Raw genomic sequence first — 24798 nt, forward strand, 5'->3', positions numbered from 1 at the left:
CGATTTACTGCGCATGTCCGTGAAAGCGTTACGACGTTTACCCGGGCAGCTCCAGATAATTCAAGTAAAGTTGTATTCGTTTTCTTAGCGGAACTTTAAATATTGAAGTGTTTCAACGTGTGTGATACATGTGGACAGTAGTCACCTGTTTGAATGAATACCAGTGGATATTTTGTCATATTTTGAGATGTACTCTGACATGGCTACTCCTTCGTCCGAAGCGTATGTACCCAAGGGACCGAAGCCAGTCTTCATACAGGCAAGAGATGTCCCACGGCGAGACGCCACCAACACCCTTACAGGTGAGGAATTGTATCTTGCGTTGATTCGTTCGGTAGACCGCCAGTATGTCACCGGTGTACAACGCATCGGTTCTCTATGGAGAGTCTATGTAAACAGTCATGAAGCTAGAGCAGGCCTTGTTACCAATGGCCTACTACTGAGAAGTACTACAATTCCCGTCTATGACACAAATCCGTACACGAAAGCAGAAAATGAACACTTAACACGTGTGTTGATCAAAGATGTCCCTCTGTCTGTAGGTGATGAACTGATCAAATCTACTCTAGAAAAAATGAAATGTCAAGTGAGAGGTGAAATCATTCGGCAAAAACTCAGAGTGAATGGTGTACTGATTGACTGTTTGAATGGGGACAGAGTGTGCTACATAGATCCGCCATCTCAGCCCCTCCCTCGGTCCCTAATGGTGGCAAATTTGTTTCGTGCTCGTGTGTTTCATAATGGTCAACCTGAGCATGTGACAACATGTTCAAGATGTTTAGAGAGGGGTCACCATTCGTCACAGTGCTCGAACAGTATCAAATGCAAAATCTGCAACAAAACTGGCCACAAAAGCACAAGCTGCATGGAAAACACAAACACTGCCACGCCCAGTACATCGTCGCGTAGCCTCCCAGCTGATCGCAGCTCACGTGACAGTGTGAGGAATCCATCGAAGTCACATGACCAAACCGCGGCAGGTACCGACGCGAATGACACACATGCTTCGCAACAATGGAATGATGTCATTAACGATGCCCTGATGACAGCTCGCCACTCCTCTTCCAGACAAACAAACAACCAGGAATGTGGTAACAAAAGCAACTCGCAAGTTCAGACGGGCCCAACGCTGAATGCCAAGCGAAGCGATGATTCCAGCGTACGCCCGAAGACCCCACACCAGCAGGATATATCCTACTTTTTGCGTCCCAAACACACAGCGTCACCTCAGTGTACGGATGCCACTCGAGAAAGCGCTAGAGAGCAAGCAAGCGACGACTCGAATAACATCTCCTCCGATGACACCTGCACTGAAGACGATCAACCAATTGCCACACCTAAATCTCCAAAGTCAAAGAAAAAAGTGAAAAAAGACAAGAAATCCGGAGGGAAAAGAGGGAGTCAACGAAAATAGAAAAACATACAAAACAAACAAGTAAACAAATGAATATGAAACCCACGGTGGAGATGATAAATCGAAAAGAAAGTTGAAAGAAGTACATAATATGACGTTCTCAAAAACTCAAAGCATATCTCTTTTATCTCTCAATGTACGGGGAATCAGAGATAAGTGCAAAAGAAAGAAAATATTTTCGTGGATAAATCATCAAAAATCAGATGTTGTTATGCTACAAGAAACATTCCTAACACCGGAATTGGAAGCAGTTATCAGAGTAGAAGGCCGTTACCATTGCTATTTCAATCATGGTTCAAACCACTCAAAAGGTGTAGCCATCTTTATTCGTAAAAATGAATTTGTCAAGCCACTTGAATGCCACACTAATTTTGATGGAAGAGTTGTAGCATTACGACTGTACAGTGGTGAATTCTTTTATCTTATTGTGAATGTTTATGCACCTACCAAACGTAACGAAAAAGAACAGTTTTACAGAAAATTGTTCAAATGGTTAAAGAAGGTGAAACGTAATAGTGACCTAATGATACTAGGAGGGGACTGGAATTGCGTGCAAAACCCTTCGCTTGATACTCGTGGCGTATCCTATGCATATAAACAAGTGAATTGGTTTCAGAAATTACTTAAGCGATTTCAGCTGATAGATGTATGGAGACATTTTTTTCCAATCAGAAAGCAATACACTTGGCGTCAATTAACGCTGAATGTTTTTTCGCGATTGGACTATTGGCTAACATCAAACTTTCTTTTACCTTTTGTTCAGGTAACAGAAATAAAGCCAGTTGTAAAGTGTGATCATTGTGCCATCACCTTACGAATAACAACTTCGCATAATCAGAGAGGAAGTGGAGTATGGAAGATGAACAACTCCTTGTTGAAAGACGATGATTATAAAGAAAATGTAAAGCGTGTAATTACTAAATTTAGATTGGAAAATATTCAAATGAATGCACAAGTTAGATGGGATATGTGCAAAACACGAATTAAAGAATACACGATTAAGTATGCGAAACAAAAATGTAGAGAAAAAAAGGAAATGTGGAGAAATTTACAAAATGAATATGAAGAGTTTTTTGTGAAGACTGATGAAAATCCGTCTGAGGAAAATATAAGGAAATTAACAGAAATTCAGAAGAGATATGATGATGTCTTAACACAAAAATGTAAAGGCGCGTTTATAAGGTCAAGACAGCAATGGATGGAAAATGGTGAAAAATCCACTAAATATTTCTTTCAAGTTGAAAAAAGGAATGCTCAGAAAAAACAAATAGACTGTATAAAAAGAGACGGAAAGTGTGTTACAAATCAAGAAAGTATACTCAAGGAAATATCTTGTTATTATAAAGAGCTGTACTCACAGAAGTCAGAATTTGATGTCGATAAATGTGATGAGTATCTAAACTCAATTGAAATTCCAGCTCTTAATGATGAAGAGGCAAAGTCATGTGAAGGGCTCATTACTGAAAAAGAATGTCACGAAGCCCTTTTAACTATGAAAAATAATAAGTCACCAGGTAGTGATGGACTGTCAGCTGAGTTTTATATGTGTTTTTGGGAGGATGTCAAGTCCTTATTAACCGAAAGTGTAAATGAAGGTTTTCGGAAACAAGAATTATCCGAATCTCAGAAGCTGGCTATTTTAACATTATTGTATAAGAAGGGGGACAAACAATGTTTGGATAATTGGAGACCAATATCCTTATTAAACATAGATTATAAGATTATAGCAAAGGTATTGTGCAAAAGATTGAAGAAAGTAATAGAAAAGTTGATCTCCTTTGATCAGACAGGTTACATCAAACGGCGTTCGGCTATGCACAATTTACGTTTAGTTCAAGACGTTATTGAATATTGTGATTACTGTGATTTACCTGGTATTTTGTTATTCATCGATTTTCAAAAGGCCTTTGATTGTGTTCGTCACGAATTTGTTTTTCATTTATTGCATAAAATGAATTTTAAAGAATATTTCATTGGCTGGATTAAAGCATTATATTTTGACGTTAAAGGGAGCGTTATAAATAGTGGATGGGTATCAGAGAAATTTGAAATAAAACGGGGAATAAGGCAGGGCTGCCCACTTTCCGCTTTATTATTTATACTTGTAGCCGAAGTAATGGCCTTGAGAATTAAGCAGAACAGTCATATACAGGGTATCACTGTTATTTCCGGCAACACAGCTCAACAAAAAGAATTTAAAATCTCACAACTGGCTGATGATACTGTTATTTTTGTTAATTCGATAGAGTCTGCTAATATAGCACTCGGGGAAGTTAAACGTTTTGGGCAAATTGCTGGACCAGTTTTGAATGTCATGAAAACAAAAGCAGTAACAATGAAATTTCAAGAAAATAGTGTAAATGATTTGAATTGGACTAGTGATCCTGTGAAATATTTGGGTGTATTTTTAACAAAGAACAGAAAGGAATCTGAACAATTGAATTGGTTTTCAAAATTAGAAAAGGTCAAAGCTATTTTAAAGTTCTGGAAAATGAGAAATTTAACATTGTATGGTAAAGTGGTAATTGTCAAATCATTGATCATTTCACAATTTGTGTATGTAGCCTTAGTACTACCATTTCCAGAGAAGTTCATTATGGAATTGAATAAATTGATTTATAATTTCCTTTGGAATTCTAGGAGAGAAAAGGTGAAGCGATCTATTTTATTAAATCCTATTGAAAAAGGCGGTTTGAATATGTTTGATTTACATGCTCGATTTCAATCCTTGTATTTGTCGTGGTTCGCAAATTATCAAAATTGTCATCCAGACTCGCCATGGAAGTTTATGTTCAAATTTTGGGTCGAGAAAATAGGTCCAAGTCCTCTGATAATGAAAACGAACTGTTCATGTAAAGATATGTTAGCACTATGCAAGAAGCATAAACTACCTCGTTTTTACACTCATTGCTTACTTTCGTGGTGTGAATTAAGATATATTGATTTTCTTCATGTGAGCAACATACTAGATGAAGTATTGTGGTATAACAGCAATATATGCTTTAATGGAAAAACCTTGTTTTTTGAAGAATGGTACAAGAAAGGTATCTTGACACTTAATGATGTAGTTGAAAATGGATGTTTTAAATCTCGCGAGTCAATTTGTTGTGCTCTCAATTGTGATAATTTATTAGTGGATTTTAAGTATTCAAAACTTAAAAAGGCAATTCCAAAGATATGGGTGGAACGTATATTAGAAGTAGATCAATGTGAAAACGCGCACAAAGATTACGATATTGATTTATATGCAATAAAGGACAATGAATATATCAGATTATCTAGAACATCGTCGAAACAATTTCATATTTTTTTATGTGAGAGTAAGAAAAGTGATCTAACTATACTGTTATATTGGAAAGACAGATTTGATTTGAGTACTGATTTTGATTGGAATACTGTTTTGAAACAAACATTTCGGAAACTAAGGAACAACAAAGTTAAGCAATGCTACTTCAAGACATTACATCGTATTCTACCTTATAGATATAATCTTTTCAAATGGAAAATTGTAAGTGATAATTTGTGTATATTTTGCTCTGAAACAGAAACCTTTAGTCATGTTCTTTTGGAGTGTCCTAAAGTGTCTATGTTTTGGAAAAAGATTACTGATTTTATTCAGTTCGCTTTTAGAGAAACAATCTTATTAAACGAGAAATTATTGATTATCGGAGTGGAATCAAAGAGTCCAAATGTAACGAATATAAATAAGATATTGATATATGCGCAGTATGCAATTTATAAACAATACATGATGCATTTATTTCAAGGGCATTTATACAATAGTTTGAAAATATGGATTAGTTTTAGAAATGAAATATTGTTAGATAATGTTTCTGAGATTGTAACAAACATGATGAAATCATTTACTTGATAACCAATGAAGAATCTGTACTCTTTGAGTATGTGCTCATTCATTGTTTAAAAAAAAAGAAAGAAACTGTTTGATGTAAAGCTTTGGAAATGAATGAATAAAGTACCTCTGTAGAGGTTAAAAAAAAAAAATAAAACGATTTACTGATTCAATTTTTTTCCCCAGTGGTTGTTTCTATCCTGAACTCACATTCTAGAACTATTTAAAAGTACTAATGGTAGGTTTTTGTTTCATGTGCAAATGGTAAATTATGCCTTTAATGGACCACACCCTAAGGAACCGTGACCGTCAACATGCCAGCTGTCATAACGATGATATCCACATTGACCAATCGTGGGCTTTCGCAGCCAAGTGGGAGGTTAACGGTCATCCAATAGCAGTAAAGTCTTCACACACCTATTTTGTGCTTGGGTTAGGAAAAAAAAGTAGGTATATTCTAGAACCAATCAGGATATATCAAGTAGGCCTTAAAAGATATCAGTAATTATGGAAATGTAATTTTTACATGAGTACCTACACCACGGAAACAGTAGGCCTATATGCCCTGCGGCAACCTGCGTGAATTTTTTTCTTTTTTTATGACGGTGACGTTCATGTTGCAACCGTGGAGCTCTGTGCATTTAATTATGTTCAGTAAAGCGAAATACAACGGCCGTCGGTGTAATTTTGCATGGGTTAACTGACTACCTGCCAGACAGCGATAGACCTTGCACATGGTGTGTATTCATTTGAGCATCTCATAAGTGAACGGATTAAAGAGAATGCTGTTTGCTGGGAATCCCCACTTGCCATATATGCATTGTGGAAATCAATCCAGTTGAGACGGGATATATTTGCGCCGAACTTGACGGAAACATTCTTCTTATATAGTCACCTGCACCTTATGGTTGTTTGAGATTCACTGATTCGAGAGTCCCAAATGAGAATTAACAGGCCTCCGACAAACATGGAAGATTTCATATTTTCTTACGTGCTGCTGCTGATGACAGCCATTTTGTTGAGTCTTGCGTGTGGACCAGGTAAGCTCACATGATCAGTTATGAACGTACAGTGTCCTGCCCTGTTCTGGTGAGTATCGTGTGTGGTTATGTATCATTAGGAGTGGATTCACGTACTTCGCAGTCCGCGATAGGAAGGATCGAGAACGAAGACTCAGAAAACAACATTGCAGAGATGTGTGTTTGAAGCTCTAGTCGTTGACTGATAAGAAGATAATCATGTCAAGTCACCATTACCTATAGGTGAAAAGGAATCGAAATGATTCAGTGATGTCAATTCTGATCAAAATCGTGAAAGGATAAGGAAGTAGATTTGATATTTTTTTTTTCATTTGATTTTTTTTGAAATCATAAAGAGATCGCGAATATATCCTAGCTGTACGCCAATTTTTGTCGTTGCATACTATATATGCACTCTGTAAACACAAAGAAAGTAATATTAATTCTCCAACACACAACCATTACTCAGTATCTAACGGCGGTAGCATTTTGTATCTTTTTTTTTGTCGATGAAGACGGGGGATGTGTCTTGTAAAAATACCATTTTCATTGAATCGACATTGCACCGATTCTATAGAAGCACTGTATGTATGGAACAACAATGCATTTTGCTTGATGACCACACAGAGACTGGATTTCTTTTTTTTTTTTTTTGCTCTTTGCAAGTGACTTTCATAATTTTTACTTGCCATACGAGTAATTCACCCAGCCCCCCCCCCTCCAAAAAAAAAAAAAAGAGCAAAATCCTTAAAAAGTAGACCCTACTCAATGTATCTGAGGCTGGGAAATCCATGAAAAATGTTACCCAAGGGTGAGGAAAATCATTATACAACTTTGTTTACCACGGAAAATTCAGTTATGGTAATACCAAATTGATGAAATAGGGATATTCACATTTGTAAAATACTTTTAAGTAATTAATTTAGCTGTTTTTTTTTTAAATGACATTGCAGATAAATTCAGTTTGTTTTGCAAAAGCGAAACATATAATGCTTTCTTCTGAGGTAAAAAAAAATGACATGCGCATTCTGGAGTGACCTCAGGGATCACTCGAAGATTCATTGGAGTGATCCTTGACGTCACTCTAAAACGAGTGAAAATAAAAATTTTCACTCAAAATTCACTCCAATTTCACTCTAATTTCACTCTTTTCTGTATTCACTCCTTTAAGAGTGAATATTTTCACTCGATTTTTTTTTAAAGAGATATGACGCAACTTTTTATAGCACGTTTGAAAGAGGAGCTGTAGTTGCTTAGATTTGTTTTTGTTGTTTACCAAGGTAAAAATCACACAGTCTTATTGATTCCTTCGTTTGCTGCAAAGCTAATTAGGTCCATTTGAAATAGTTTTTTTTTTTTAATCTATATCTTTATCATAAAATCACATAAACATTTTGTATCCCAATCTTCATTCAGTGTTCATGATTGTTTACAGTTTTGATGAAAAAGAAAAAAAATGGGCAATTTTTTTTTTTGCTAGGAAATTCTGAATATGAATAATATTATTGCAAGAAAAGAAAAAAACATATACCTACTGATGAAATGGGATGACAGTGCGAGTAGATTGAGAAAATTATAAATTAGAAAGATTTAGAAAGATTTCACAAATTTTTTACGAACCATCATTATTTATGTAATGTTTCATGACGAAATATCTGTCACACATTGACATGGCAGCAAATCACTGTCCGAAATATTAGCCTCATGACATTGTTCACTACTCCTGGCAATCACTACTATACTTAGTGACACGAAACTGGGACAATTGGTCGTGGGGAGGGTACACGAAATGAATTTAAAGATGCCAGTAAAGTAAAAGGAAATAAATGTCTTTTTTTATCATCTTTGAGTCACCATTTGTATATTGACTTTCCTATGATAATATATGAATGTATGGGTGAGGCAAACTGACTTAATTTTGCGCATTTTTTCTCTTTTTTAATAAAATTCTAAGCAATCATGAACACTGAATAAAGGTAATAGATTTATGAACTGTGTCACATGGACCTAATTAACTCTGCAGCAAACAATGGATTTAATAAGACTGTGTGATTTTTACCTGGGTAAACAACAAAAACAAGTCTAAGCAATTATTGCCGTTCTTTCAAGAGTGCGAGAGAAAGTTGCGTCATACTATTATCCCCTTCGTATACGCCCTGACCTTTTGCCCGGCGTATTCTGCGTTGGTTTCACTCTCTATAATGAGGTGTATTAAATCTAAGGTCGTAATAACATTAAGCGTTGAAATGTATTACATTTGATAGGGTTGACATGAATTACATTTAGGATTGTTATTACATTTAGCGTTAAAATGTACTACATTTGGGGTTCTTATTACATTTAGGGTTAAGTTGTATTACATTTAGGGTCGATATTACATTTAGGGTTAAGGTGTATTACATTTAGGGTCGATATTACATTTAGTGTTAAAAAGTATGACATTTTGGGTTAAAAAGTATTAAATTTAGGGTCGATATTACATTTAGGGTTGACTTGTATTACATTTAGGGTTGTCTCCGATTATTACATTTAGGGTTAAAATGTATTACATTTAGGGTTGACTCGATTATTACATTTACAGTAGCGTTAAAATGTATTACATTTAGGGCTGTTATTACATTTAGGGTTAAGGTGTATTACATTTAGAGTCGATATTACATTTAGCATTGATATTACATTTAGGGGTGATACAACTGTCACGCACAGCTGAACGAATACACTGACGAAGGCCCGAGGCGGGCCGAAAATTTTGTGAATAAAAACCTTCTTACTGGATCTGCAAATGACGTACTCGAGACTCCTTCCTCTTATAATAATAACATTTGTAGTCCAACACGTGCAATATCCCAAGATTGCTATATACATGCATACATACATACAAGTTATTTTATTTTGAAATTTTATGGCCCGATAGGGCGATTAAAATTCAAACTAGATTGATATGCATTCTTTCATCCACACCATATTTCTTTTTCAAGCCAAGAATAATATTCAAATTCAATGGTTTTAGTGACACAAACAAGACATCACACGGGGAAAAAGTTAGTGTCGAGCCCTGTTGTATTATCATAGGTGTTTTTTTTTTCAAAATCGGATTAAAACGGATAAATGTACCATTGAGAATAATTTCAATTGATTTTGTGCTATGTAAATGCTTTATGTATATACTGAACTTATAACTTATAATTTTGTGTCACTTTACACTGTACAATTTGTGTGGAAACCTAATTAATGAAATGAAATATATTTCAAATTTCTAATTATTACAATCAAATTCCAGTAATGCGTCCCCTTCAGGCACTAACACCGGTTTTCTTTTCCACTTTTGATGTACATGAGTTACGATAAGAATTGTATTATCAATCTTTCAAATAAGGGAAATCGTTGTAACATGAGAAGTGTGTAACTTCTCATTGAATTTTGACAGAAAAATCACAATTGGAATTAATATTTTAATGACATCATACGTGTGTGGAAACACTTTAATTTGGAATAGTCCGAACCCTATGGCGCAACGATACATCGCTTAAGCATAATATAGAGATGACCGACATAGTTAATTTTATCTATATGACAGACCCAAAGAGTGCCCTTCTTTGCACCCGACAAAGATAGGAGTGTTTTGGGTTGAGCTAGATGTGTGCCGAATTTGGTGCTTTTGGGGACAAAATGAGCCAAAATAGTCCATTGCGTCCCCACTTCGGCTACATCATGAACTTTGAGAAAGCAGCTGCGTAATGGTTTTGTGTTATGAGAGCCTGCACTGCCACAGACAGCTGGGGCTTACTGAACTTCTGTACGTAGAAAACCTCTCAACCATCACCGCCAATAAACAAGAAAACAAGACAAGCAATAATTATTGTAAAATAAAGAATGTTCGCGTGCATTTGGATTTCGCGAATATCGCGAGGGCCAAGTTCTTGTCTACAATATAATATGGATTGAATGCCAATGGAAAAAAAAAAATCATGCCGCTTAAAAGGCAGTCGGCTCCAATTAACGAAAGTTTTAGGTCTCGAGTGTGTCTTGTTTTACAGTAGGACCTACAGTGTATAGTGGAAGCCAACATTATTATGCGCGTACGGATTTATTTATCATCAAATTTGATCGAATCGTCGATAGGTGGCTCGATAGATATTTAGAGCAGGGAAGTGAAACGAGATGAGCGGTTAAGTATACCTATATTCTCTTGGTGTTGGTTAGCCTGGAAACAGCTCTCGTTGGAGCACCACAAGTTGGTTATCTCTCATTCTAGTTTCATTTTTTTTTCTTTTTTCACTAGTTTCTATAGATGTATGTCTATCAAAAAAAAAGATTTAATAATGACTAGTGTCATTTTGCAGCATTCTAATTGTTACCTTGCCTAATATTTCAAAGCACTGGTCCTCCAGATACATCGTAACCACGCAGAACAAGAAGGTATTCATTTTATGAAATATTCATATTCTTAGAGCGTACAACAAGCACACTCGGTTATAAAATATATAAGAGAAAAATAATAGATCAAACCCACATAATAATCTAAACCTTTTCTGCGGAGTGCATATACATTAGTATACATGCACTAGCTGTTCGAGGATTTCCGATCTTTCTAGCGTCACTTGATTACTCTCTTTTCCATTTGACAAGGATTAAATTCATTGTCTTAACGTATCTTAGAAAAAAATAAACGAACAAATAAAAAACCCAAACAAACACACAAAGGCGTATATACACAAATAAAAAAAATTTCCAGGCCTGAATAAAATCATCACGATCTGGTCATTATTGTTGTTAACCACCATCACTGCCATTCCCATTTAATCAGTGCTGTCATCATCACCGTCCGATGCTATACCCACTTTAATATCCACAAATGCAAACGTCAGTGCTTATAAATCTCTTTAGTTTATTTGTTCATTATTTTCTTTTCTACAGACAATGTCAGGACACTCCCAGCCGTAAGTGTTGCTGGGTCGACTGTTGAGCTACCATGTGAAATTCACGAGTCCGTGGCAGCCGTCACTTGGTATCGCCACAGCTTCCTAGGGGATACGGCCACTGAAAACGCTGAGATCCTTGCATACATGCTCGAAAGTAAGGTGACCAACGAGGCGGGTGCTAGATTCAGCATTACGCCGACGTACGCCTTGGTGGTGATTAACATATCAGTAGAAGACGAAACCACGTATTCATGTTACGTGGCCCTCAATGCTGGTGGAGGATATGCTAGTTACGTTAACTTGACGGTAATCAGTGAGTATTACTTGATACAGAAAATACAAACAGAAATACTTGTAAGGTTTCAAGTGGACATTTCCAAATTGATACAATGTTGTTAAAGCACGTGTACAGTAATGGGGGGGGGTGGGGGCACTCTGGACATTTCTCTAGTTTATTTATATATTTATTTGTAAATTATGCATATTTATTCAAATGTATGCAAAATTCATGCAATTTTCTCAAAAATAAGCAAAAATGCTTATTTTACATTTTACATAGGATTTTTATTCTACTTGTTTTATCTGATAGGGCTGGGATGGGACTACCAAACCTCAATACATAATTATGCAAATCATTTATTATGCAAACTGAAGTAAATGTATGCAATTTTTCAGTTTTTAACAAAAAATGCTGCTTCTCGTACATCAAAGAGTGCATTTTGATTCTGCGTGCTTAATCTGACAGGGCTTGACTTGGCCTTGACTAAGACTTGATTAAGACTTGTTTTAAACATAAAAGTTTGACATCTGGATCAAATACGTTGGAATAAGTTAACATTGGAAGTGAAACAAAAACCAACGTTTGTAAGCTTTAAAAATGCACTTGACCGAAACTGTTAATTTACAACTTTTTCAATTTTTCCCCCTTTGCATGGGCTTCTCTCTCTTTATCTCCTCTCTCTCTCTCTCTCTCTTTCTGTCTGCCTCCCTCCTTCTCTCTCTCTCTCTCTCCTGAACTCTCCTTTGTTTTCGTCTCTTTCATTTTAAACTACAGTGATGTACTTGTATACTGATTATACCTGGTTATCTTTGATCATGTTTGTTTCTGTCGAAATGTGTGCCGCAGTTTCATCACCATGTTTATTGTGTTTTCTATATGTTTTTGTTTTTTTATGTATGAGTTTTGTTTTTTGTTTGTTTGGTGTCTTTTTTCATGTCTGTATATCTATGTTGTATTTTATCCGCACGGACCTGCGGAAGAACAGTCTTCGGACTGAAGTATGTACCGTGCATAAATAAATGAATGAAATGAAATGAAATGAAACCCACGCCCAAGTACGCTTACGTGAGAAACAAAAACATTTTTTTTTTTTTGCATTTTCTCTGATTTATTGCTATTTGTCATTACCATGACAATGCAGTACCCATCCTTTAGCGAATATGTCTTGACCGTCTTCACTCCAAGACCAAAGTGCGTGTCAACTATCGTGAGCATTTGGCAAAAATCAAAGAAAATAATTTGATCTGCAAGTTTTTGGTCATAGTTTGTTGCGACGATAAATTGTTGACATGGCAACACCCTAGCCATTAACAAAAGGCCCGGGGGGGGGGGGGGGGGTAGCCGCTAACCCGAGTATCGCAGTCAATACACTTGACGCAGTTTCCCTCTAAATTAAGATCCTTCTCGCTTAAAAAAAAACAAAAAACAAAACAAAAAACAAAACATAGGCCTACCAAAAACTTTGGGTCCTTCATACCGAAAGGATGATTCCAAGCAATTTAGATTGAAATCTGCCCATTGTTTCTGAAGAAGATGGAAATTTGATTCTGGTCCCCACCCCCTTGTTTGATCCCCCTCCAAACTTTCACACCTCAAGGAACCCAAGGGGCCATCCTAAATAGATTGCCATGAACAGCTTATATTTCTCATCTATAAAGGTATCTACATGTATAAGATGTATGCCTAGGGGCAAGTCCAAGCTATTTTGCACCAGTAAACGCGTGGGACATCAAACAAATTAAACCGTATATTTTACAGTTAGTGATGGAAGCTCAATTGTTGGTTGTTTCCGGTAGATAGGTACCTACACACAAAACAACAGTAATGAGAATTAATCATTCCATAATCAATTTATGCTAATTTATTCTCCAGTAACGCGTAGGACCAGAAATTGTTTTTTTTTTTTTTGGTTTCTCAAATATTGTGAAAATAACTTGTTACACATCTATTTCTTAGTACAAAACAACTTGTTTCATTCATATTCATCTCTCAAGGTCAATTTTAAAAAGATGGGTATAGTAACGCGTGGGACAAGTAACGCGTTGGACATTTTTGTCACTGTGGGTAATATTCTTGAGAAAATTTTAAATTTGGTATTTATTCTAGGCAATAAAGACAATACGTACGATTTGACTCCATTTGCTTGGCTTTGTTTACCACATCATAGATTGGTTAATCATCATAAACAAACTGATTCATTTAGTACTTCATTTTCAGAGAGGCTATGCAAATTGTTTAATGAAAATGGGTACAAGTATGCTGTTAACCATTAGTATTAAATTCAACTGCTAAAAAATACCTATTTCAGTGCTCCCTAAAATGCCTGAAACCGCCTGTACGTTTGTTTGTTTTTTTTTTATGTACCGGTAGTTTTATGCTCTATGCCATTTTCATTGTTTTTTTATGTGTAATTACATATTTTGAAAGAGGTAAAAGGTCAACAAAAGTATGTCAGAATTATTTCTGTGACACACCATTCTCCTCGTAAAGTCATAATAGGCTTTCAAATAAACATAACTTATAACAGACAAAAATAAACATCATGGGTCTTCCAATGAACAAACCATTATTCTTCACATATAAAGGTATCTATTGCTCTTGGGTCTGGAAAGAAGATTTTTAAAGTTTACTCCTTTTTCGCCTTGAGGGCTCTCTACATGGGCCCCCTTGGGGCCACATGCTCCACGTGAATAACTTTGGGTCCCTACCCCGTTAGGATGATCCCACCAAGTTTGATTGAAATTCGCATTCGCATCCCCCCTCCCCCCCCCCCCCCCCCTGTGCCCAAGGGTGCCATCTTGGGTCTTGCCATCAACAAACTACATTCGTCATAAATATTAAGGTATCTACATACAACATAACTAGACAGTACTGCTTTTTCGGTTTGGGTCCGAGAAGAAGATTTTTAGAGTTTACCCCTTTTCCCTTGGGGCCCCTCCCTTGGGCCCCGGGGGCCACATACTCCACACGAACAAGGCTGATTCCCTCCAAGTTTGGTTGAAATCTGCCCACTGGTTCTGGAAAAGAAGATGAAAATGTAAACATTTTATGCATGACGCACGACACACGACGGACGACAGACGGCGGACGAAAAGTGATCGCATTAGCTCACTCGAGCCTTCGGCTCGGGTGAGCTTTTTTGCCTGTCTTCACTGCAAGACATCCTCCAGTATCCAATGCAATCGGCAGTAGGCGCATTAAATGGTTAAGCCATGCTACAAGGATTCTTCCATTATGACAGCTCCATCTCACCTTGGAACTTAGACTGGCAGTTGCCATCATGCATATTATGCTCTTGTCATTTTTTTTTTTTACACTTGCGGTGTGTTCCAATCACTTATGGTACAGTGTACGTGTAAATCCACCTCTCACAGACAAATCGTCAATATATTTTAAAAGACAAACCGAATGTGTGAATTGTCGAAGAAATACATGAGAACAACGGAGACTGTCTATAATTGCGTTAAGGGCGTAGATTCCCAGGAGCTTATTTTAAGCTAATTTTTAGTTCTAGAGAATAGATCTTTCAGAAAATATGAAAAACTCAATATTGACCTGGTTGCCCTGTTTCACTGTTTGTTTTTTTTTTAGTCCACACCTAAAAATCAATGGGTGCCACTTTTTGTTGGACCTAAAAATCAATGGGTGCCACTTTTTGTTGGTTTTGTGATGCACGGTCACGTATAATCATAATAATGATTGAAAATCCGACTTGTTGACTTCTTCTTGATTATTGGTCCACTCCCGAAGCTGATATCAATTTACATTACCACTTTTCCACCAGTTCTCGCCCAACCACTGCACCCGACTGTTGACTACTGCACACCAACACGGGAGGGAGTGTGTATCTACACGGTAGCTGAGTCAATTGAGGATTCCGAAACATTTACTATTATATGTCGAGTTAACATGGTTCGCCCCGCAGTTCGCCTCTCATGGAACATCACCGATGGCGGCACAAACTTGATGGAGGAGAAACAAGAAGAAGGGGGTCTCTGGAATGTATCTCTGCCCATAAAGGTGAGAGGTTCCTTAACCATGGCTACTCAAATAATATTAAGGATTATTTACCTTTTGTCCGACTTAGATTTTTAAGTGTAGCAAAAAAAAAATAAATAAAAAAGGGAGGGGGCTGCTGAAAATTGCTTATCCAATAGTGGCGAGGCAATGGAGTAAAAATGGAGTCAACTTAGATTTCTAAAATACTTATTTTGTGAACATAAACTTGTCTCAAGGAATATCTAGTGTAATTGCTGAATAATGATATGATACCCTGAATCACATCTCAGGCTTTCCGGTGCTGAAAGTTTGTCCGAATCTGCACTCCGAATCCTTTGTAAAAAAGAATGGAAAGGCAGCATCACTGAAAAAATATGAGGAATTGTAGTTCTCAGCTGTGTTTACAGTGTTGTAACCCTGCGAATTGTTGGCACTAAATATTTTAGAAACAATAGGGCCATTCAAAACACCGAGGGTGGAGGGGGAGGAAACAGTCAATCCTCAATTTCGAAACTGTGAAGAATATTTTATCCACGGAAAGCTGAGAGTAGACATTAAACTGTCAAACCATTTATACTTTTTTTTTGCAGAGATTTTAGATATCAGTTTCGATACTGCCCATGGCTAGACCTTTTTAATATTTTGTAGTTTTCACAGCTGTATTGTCTTTTTGGTGCATTCTCGACTACCACGTTTAAATGTCAAAATAGAGTGGCCTATCGTTAGCATTATTGATTGCTTAAACTGTATAACCCTCTTTAACTCTGCTGATTTTGCTTTATTTCTGTTTCACAATGGAGCAGTCAAAAACATGCATTATTATTTATTATGTAGGCGTTGAGAAATCTCCTGAGGGTGAGAAACGTACAAGTTGTAAACCCCGAAATAAGTTGTTTGTTACTGAACAGGCCTTCTGTGAAATGTATCTAGGCCTATGAATATATATATATATATATATATATATATATATATATATATAACATATATTATGTAACCTACATGACATTGTATGCATTACATATGTAGTGTATAATCTAAATATATAGATTACAAGATTAGATTATTATTATATTGCATTATTTCAATCTATAGATTACATATTAGTTAATATATTCGGAACTGTCATATATATGCATTATATATATATATATATATATATATATATATATCCAGTGACCCTGCACCTTAAAACAAACAAAAAGTCGCCAGACATGTTTTCTAGTTAATACAATATTCTGAAAGAGCAGACTTTAAGCTTTAAAATGATGTATAACTCAAATCAAATGGACTCTCCTAACTATATATCTAAATATTGGAAAGAAAGCACAAACTCAGGAAAAGTGTGAACTGAGAAAAGAGGCTCTAATGTACAGTGTCTATTCAAGCGCTTAATCTTTACCAAACCGTGCTGGCTGTGCGATGAATGGGACAAAAAACAGGAAGTAAACCACCAGAGTAACAACAATGAAGAGATTATCAGATTAAAATGAAATTAAGCATGCCTCATTAACACATTCTGTCCATACTTAAAGCCAACTTTCAAAGCAGTAGCACTATCTATTTAAAAGTTACTGGAGTTGAAAGTGAAGAGTGTGGACAAGGTTTTTCAGATATGAAAAAGGGATTCTAAAGACACATCTAATCACACTATTCTACCAAAAATGTTCGAGATAAACTGCTAAAAAAACAAACTTTCCTGCCCGTTTCATGATACCAAATTTTAGCATAATGTAAAAGAAGACCCGCTCTTTCAGAAAATATGAAAAAGTCAAGTTCGGCTAGGTTGACCCATTTCACTTATTTTCAGTCCTCACGCAAAATTAGTGTGTGCGACTTTATGTTCGTTTTGAGGTGCACGGTCACATATATATATATATATATATATATATACATATATATCTGACATCTCCATATATATGATTTATAAAAATATATATAATATGGAGCTGCACCGAATAGAAATTGATAAATGAATTTACAATGTAAAAGAAGAATTCCGCCCGGGGAATAATTCAGGTGCGTTACATGTAGTAATGACCGAAAACATCTGAACTAAGTCACAAAATGTTATAACAACAAAAGAGGAATCTTTGAACAATCCGTCATTCCTCCAGGTTTCCAAATATGATGTCAGAAGCAAGTTCACTTGCCTGGCAGCGGGTGTTGCGGTGAACGGATCGAGTAAAATAACCGCGTTCATTGAACATTATCACCAAGGTAAACTCAACACGACACATCCATTGCACAAGCACAATAGTATATGAAGAGGTATTGTTTTTTTTTTTAGATTACTGAAGTTATTAAACGTTGATTTTCCTTTCAATTGATCCTTTGCATCATTAGGATAAATTAGTCTACGCGAACATTAAAAAAAAATCTCAAATGCAAGTTCGGAGCCCCTATATATGCATCCAACAGAGTACATGACATGTATTTTATACATATCTCTTTCCGGTCACAGTCGACAGATAATGAACTAATAGAGGGGTAGTAACTCTTCAGTTGGAGATCTACAGTGCGGTAATATCAACACATTTTGAACATCAGTATACGGGCGCTATGACTGATTCCACGTTCTTTTTCTTTTTGTTTAAATAAAAAAATTGAAAACATTTCTCCCATCCAATAACCTCCTACGTTGTGAAAAATTATCATTTACACATGCAGGTTTTATGTCATATTTCATTGTTTAATAGTTTACAAATTTGAGAGCACTTATTAGCCGATCATGAAGGAATACTTAGAAGAACAGGGCGTTGTTACAGTTGTATGTCATTATCATTAAAAATTTGTTAGGCCTTTCGCACTAGTTTCACTGATACATCTTTATTTTGCACCTATCGATTGCTAATGTCTTTATCACATCAAAAATTGAGGCAATACCATGCACTACAGGCAAAGTCTGATGTGTATATATCATTACTTAAGAACATGTTTTTTTATGTGTGTGTCTGTATGTTTCGCGTTCGATAGTGTACACAAAAGCAAGTTTTACAATTTAGTGCTTTATGCGTTTCCAAGCCTTTATTCTTTGTCCTTTGTTCCGTCTGTGGCATTTTTGAATGAACTGATCAAGAAGTAAAACAATAAATAAACTTACAAATATTTCGGGCTTTACAGGAACTCCTGAAAATAAAACAGTCGAAGCAACTGAACCTGCGCCCGAGAAACCGTTGACGAAGGATTGGACAAGTCTCCTCCTAGCGTCTACCATCTTAAACATCACACTGGTGCTCGTCCTTGTCAGTTTAGTTGCAGTTTGGTATCGCAGAAGAAAAAGAAAAGGTACCTCATAATTCTTCATACGTCAGGAGAGAAAGCCTTGAACATGTTCTAGGTTGATTATGGAATAGTTTTGTTTTGTTTTGTTTTATTTCATCTTTCATGAAGACATATCAAGCACGATTAAACTGCTGTTTGTTTTGGGAGTTCATTTTCTGAGAATATTTTGTTTACTATTCAATTCCCAAATCTATATAGTCTGTTCGTGCTCTAACCTTTCTATTCTTAACTCGTGTGTATGTTAGTGGGTATGTCTGTTACAATCTCACTGCTGCTGCCCGTATCATTGAAAAGCTCCCCAAGTATAGTGAAATCTCACATACTTTTACTCAACTTCACTGGCTCCCTATTGATAAGCGTCTCATATTTAAGATTCTCCTGTTAGTTTATAAAGTTCAAAATGATATCGGTCCACAATATCTCAAGGAATTAATTACCTCACCTGTCCACACACGTAGTCGTAGATCATAACATCAATCCCTTCTCCGCATTTCTAAAGTTAATACAAAGTTTTATGGCGACATGTCTTTTTCAGTTGCTGCCCCATGATTGTGGAATTTATTACCACAACATATCCGTCAGTCATCTTCATTGGTCTCATTCAAATCTTCTTTAAAGACTTATTTATTTTGTTAATTGATATTTTTTGTATATGTGTGTGTGTATTGAAAGAAAATTGATACAGCATGTTTTGTGATGAGATTATAAAGCGCTTAGGGAACATTCATTTGTTATATGCGCTATAAAAATTTCGTTATTATTATTATTACGGAGGGCAAAAAGTGAAGTGTGGGAGACAGTAATGGGCTTGAAGTTGCACTGGTAGAGACGGTAGAGAAAGGAACAGAGCGAATAGTAAGGAAGAATAGAGTGAAAATCAAGTAAGATGTTCGGACAACGTTAGAATGGGAAAGATGACATAGAAGGAAAGAGGAAGAGGGAGGAGTTGAATGTTGGAAAATCATGGAGATAGGAAAGAGTATCTTCACTTCTCTTTCCTATCTCCATGATTTTCCAACATTCAATTTCTCCCTCTTCCTCTTCCCTTCTATTTCATCTTTCCCCTTCTAACGTTGTCCGAACATCTTACTTGATTCTCACTCTATTCTTAGCGATGTTTTGTTTTATTTTGTTTTCGTTTTTTGCACCAGAACGATTATGGTACAGAACAGTTGACAGGGACCCCAGAGACAAATCATGAGCATGTGTAACGTGTGTCATGCATGATGTGCAATATGTGCATATGTGCAAAGGCACGTGAAAAATCAAAGAAAAATTATCAAAACTCACCGAATTTGAAAAAGTGTAGTGTGAGCTTCAGTTTCAAGATCATAATTATGATCAATCATGTCAAAAAATCTCTGATATCAAACACTGAGCTAGTTTCGGTGAAATTTATTGCAGAACACGTCGTATATAGTCATACACATTAAATGTAAAACGTGTAATATGCCGTATGGATAATACTCAATATGTGAAGGTATGTGTGTGTGTGTGTGTGTTTGTGTGTGTGTGTGTATGTTGAGTGATAAAAGACGCACATGCTACGTTTCTACGGTACAGTAAGGGGAGAAGTTTGGGCAAATGCATTTTCGTTTCATTTATTGTGATTAATTTTCATTGGTCTTGAAATCTCATAAGAATCACCAAAAATACTAAATATCAATTCGGTTACCAGACTAAGATTTTGACAAGGGTTTCCAAAAATTACCAAATTTGGTTACCGAAATCATCATCTGGCAACACTGGGAATAAATACTGTGAATATGCAGCAAAATTGTAAACTTAGAATTCTTCTTCATTTGTAAATAATATGATCGTCTGATCGTCCGACTGAAAAAAATATTTTTTCTTTTGGTTATTCTTTTATATATTTCAGAGCTAGTATTAAAACGTTTGAAGGAGCAGCTGGAAGACCGCCTTCAACGAGAACGAAGAGCCGTGAGTGCAACATCAGATACGATCTGAGTGAGTATCCCCATATTATGCGTTCATCTTGTGTTCGGTGTCTGGCGGAGAGAGAACATACAAAATCTTTACAATGTACTTAGATTTTTTTTTTCCGTATATGCACCTATGGCGTAATAGTAATTAAGTTTTATACAGCAGCTTTACATTATACCAAAAACAAAAAAAAAATCATAATGAACTTTGACAGAAATTTTGTTTCAGTTTGACTGGATTTGGACTAAAAAAAAATATGTCAGATGCTTCTTCGAGTGCATGGTTACCATGGTGACAGAATTTTCCCAGTAACTTTGATCACTGCAGATAAGTAAAACAAAAATTTATAGAAAGTTACGTGGACATGAAGAAAAAAATCCCAAAGCATATCATGAGCACACATTGGGTTTTACTCCGTGATGCACGAAGAGTTAACTAGGGATACACATAGTCACTACATTTACAAAGAAAGACCAATTACGGTTATTTCAGAACAGGAGCGTCGATCCGTTTTCACGATGGGGGGGGGGGGGGAGGGGGGTCAAGACATGGACACGAAGGTCTGTGCGTGGGAGAGGAGCGACCGAACGGGGAGAGGGTGTGGGAAATTTTGCATTTCCAGGCTTGAAATTTAGCAACCTGGTGTACACTGTTGAAAAAAAAAATGTGTCATCTTTTTCTATCAAAAGAGCAAGAAAATTTGTTATTCACACACACACACACACACACACACACACACACACACAAAGTAGTACCAATTACTAAATTGCGTGTCGGTATCACTGTTGAATACTGTATGGAATTTGACGGGGTGGGGGGGGGGGGTGGGAGCGGTTAGCATATTTACAATTGAAATAGAAAATGAAATATTTCAACTTCCAGGATCGACGCCCCTCCATACGAGTAAATGTAACTAGTAAGTGTTGATCAAAATATTCCGGAATTGCTCTTTTCAACTTAAAATGTAGCGGTGAGCTGGAAATGAGGTCCCTTGATTCAATCTTAAAGAATGTTTTTGCTGGCATCATGAACTAAGATTATTATTACTTCTTTTTTTTTTAATCTGTCTGTCATGATTGATTGAATATGTTATTTCAAGCGCATAGAGAATTATAATCATACGCTTTATAAATGTGAACTGTTATTATCATCTTTTTTATTTTCAATGTAACACACTCCGTCACACGCGCGCGCACACACACGCAAACACGTACTCACACATAACTAAAACGAAACAAAAAATCGAGAAAGAACTGTTTACATATATATCACATTAGCTCTTATTTCTTAGCACTGTGATATACTTAGGGCTTTTCTCACATAGATAGGAGCGTTTTAGCTACTTTCTTCTCTGCTGGATGAATTCTTGGGCAAGATGCATTACTTTACAATATTCCTCGTGATATACCCTGCCTTTTGGGGGAAAATAAGCTACTCGACAACGTAGGTTTGATATTAATGGGATCTTGACTCTCATTGAGAACAGCAGTAGTATTCAATTCTATACTTTGCATTCTATACTTGATTATCATGCTTTGAGTGTAACACAAGGTATTTTGAAAATAATTGCTACTGTTAATTCTTTGTATTCCAGGCGTTATCTTCATTTGGTACTGTCATCATTTGATCATGAAACGATGTAACTCCCTGTACATTAATTCAACTGAAACCCAAACATTAACTTGTTCTACGTTCTCCCACGGTTACATTCAAATATTACTCGACAGCTTTGTTTAAATGACTTTGTGTTGCATTCAGACCCGGAGTAACTCCGCCCTGGATTAAAAGTCAGTGCCGGTCCCAAGCCCGGATAAAGGAGGAGGGTTTCACGTTCAGCAAGGATAAGCAGGAGGTTCAGCAAGAGGATGGTTCTCCAGCTGGAGAGCTTATAGCGCCACATGGGGAAAGCCGAATCCCAGAACCGACTCGATCGATAAGCGTCGTATCTCAGACTTTTGCGTTATTTAGGTATAATAGGAAACAGTTTGTTACAATTAAAGATTATAATTCAGTTATAAGAGATGTCAAGTGCGGTGTTCCACAGGGTAGTCTTTTAGTGCCGTTGTTATTCATAGTTTATATCAATGATTTTTCTTTACTTTTAAGTACTTTCTTTTATTCATTTTGCAGATGATACCACTGTTATTTTTGCTCACAAAGATGCTGATATTTTAGTCCAAAGAGTTAGCACTGAATTGTTAAAAGTTACTAATTGGGTCAGGGCAAACAAATTATCATTGAATGTCCAAAAAACAAAATATATGCTTTTCAGTAACACTGTCGAGGTATTGAATTCTAATATAGTTTTAGATGATTTTAACTTAGAAAGTGTTTCAGACTTTAAATTTCTTGGTATAATTGTTGACAATAAACTCTCTTGGAAAACACATATTGATTATATCTGCAAAATTATTTCACGTAATATAGGTATTCTAAACAGATTGAAATTTTATATTCCTCAAAAGTCATTACTTATGTTATACTCCACTTTGATATTGCCTTAATATTTGAATTATGGAATTTTAGCTTGGGGAAATACTCACCAGACCCTTTTGAATAGAGTGTTGTTACTGCAGAAAAAGGCCCTCCGTATCATTTGTCATTCTTCTACACGTTCACATACAAATTAACTGTTTGCGTCTAACAAGTTACTAAAAATAAATGAGTTGTTCTTATTCAGCTTAGGTCAATTTATGTACATGTTTAACAACAGTTTACTTCCGTCTATTTTTGATTCAGTGTTCCTACAAAACCAATCATTTCACTCCTACCCCACTCGACGTTCAAATGAATTTCACTTACCTCTTTTCCGAACAATTTTAGGGAAAAAATCTTTTACCTACACTGGTCCAAACTATTTGAATTCTCTAAACCACGATATAAAAACAGCTCCCTCTTTGTATTCATTTAAACGGAAATTAAAATCTTTTCTTTTGCAATTTTACAACAACATCTGTAATGAATCAGATTAGCTTTATAAGTTCTTCATGCTGATATCCCCTTAGTATAATCCGCATAGTTGCTTTACATTGTTGCTCGTACTGGCTGACCATCACCAAGTTCGTGAATAAAGTTTCGGGTTGAATTAGTTAGGATTCTCTTCGAGATCTGCTCTCTATACGCTTATATAATGAGGGAGTTTTTTCCGTCTTGTCCCGTTAGTTTTTTGTTTTTGTCTAAATTTTGTTTGCCATCGTCCAACCCCATGTATCGTTACCTCCATGTGCTAGTCTTGCTTCCTGTTGTATATAGCCTGTCTTTTGCGCTTAACTAGCCTCGTCGATGTCCCTTTGTCGCTTCATGTCTGTTTATATATAGTGCTGTCATTATGTGTTTTTTTCTCCTTTTCTATCTGACTGTGTGGGCTTCCATTTCTATCTTCATTTTGTCTATTTCTATTTTTACTTTGTCAACTGTTTTAAACATTTCTTTTTTTCTCTTTTCTTCTTTCTTTACTTTTCCTTTTCTGCTGTTACAATAATACTTATTTTCTGCTGTTGTTGCTTCAGTCATTCTTTTGTTCTGATGCCGATTACTACCAATATTATCCACTGATTTGCTGCGTCGAATACCCTCCCCCCCCCCCCCCCATGCCGGGAGAAAGGACAGGAGACTTCGCATCTGCAGCCCAGGGCTGGGTGTATAATAATGTTATCATGTTAATGTTATAAAGGAAGTACGGAGAGTGCATAAATGAGCTAGGTGAATAGTACTTTTATTTATTTATTTTATTTTTATTTATTTATTTATTCTCCACTCATGGGATGGATTGCCCTGGTCAGCTAAAAGCTGGTTTTCACAGGGGTCCAACACAGGGGTACCTTTGTTTTGTTTTGTTTTGTTGTTTTTTTTAAGATTGTAGTGTGTGTTCTTACGCCTTTGGTTTTGTTTTGTCTGGTCTTTGGTAATATTTGGTGTTTCCATTGAAGCCTTTTTTTTTTCTTTTTATTTTTTCCCCTTCGTTTTTCTGTGTATACGATTCTAGAACTTTTGGTGTTAACGTGTATTAGAGACTATAGTCCAAAAAAGGATCAGACGCCTGGTAGTTTTACTATCATTGAATGCTCTCAAACTTTTGTTTTGTGATT

At 36.1% G+C, this 24798-nt stretch overlaps 1 protein-coding gene across 1 annotated transcript; it reads left to right on the forward strand.

Moving 5' to 3' along the window:
• Window positions 1-199: 199 nt before the first annotated feature.
• On the forward strand, window positions 200-20734 carry LOC140240271 (uncharacterized). The gene is made up of 6 exons (XM_072320056.1): window positions 200-302; window positions 11201-11518; window positions 15270-15505; window positions 17599-17701; window positions 18605-18769; window positions 20652-20734. The coding sequence occupies exons 1-6, from the start codon at window positions 200-202 to the stop codon at window positions 20732-20734; spliced, it is 1008 nt and encodes a 335-aa protein (XP_072176157.1).
• Window positions 20735-24798: the final 4064 nt, after the last annotated feature.

Source organism: Diadema setosum, chromosome 16 (assembly GCF_964275005.1).
Source record: "Diadema setosum chromosome 16, eeDiaSeto1, whole genome shotgun sequence".
Taxonomy (NCBI): Eukaryota; Metazoa; Echinodermata; class Echinoidea; order Diadematoida; family Diadematidae; genus Diadema; species Diadema setosum.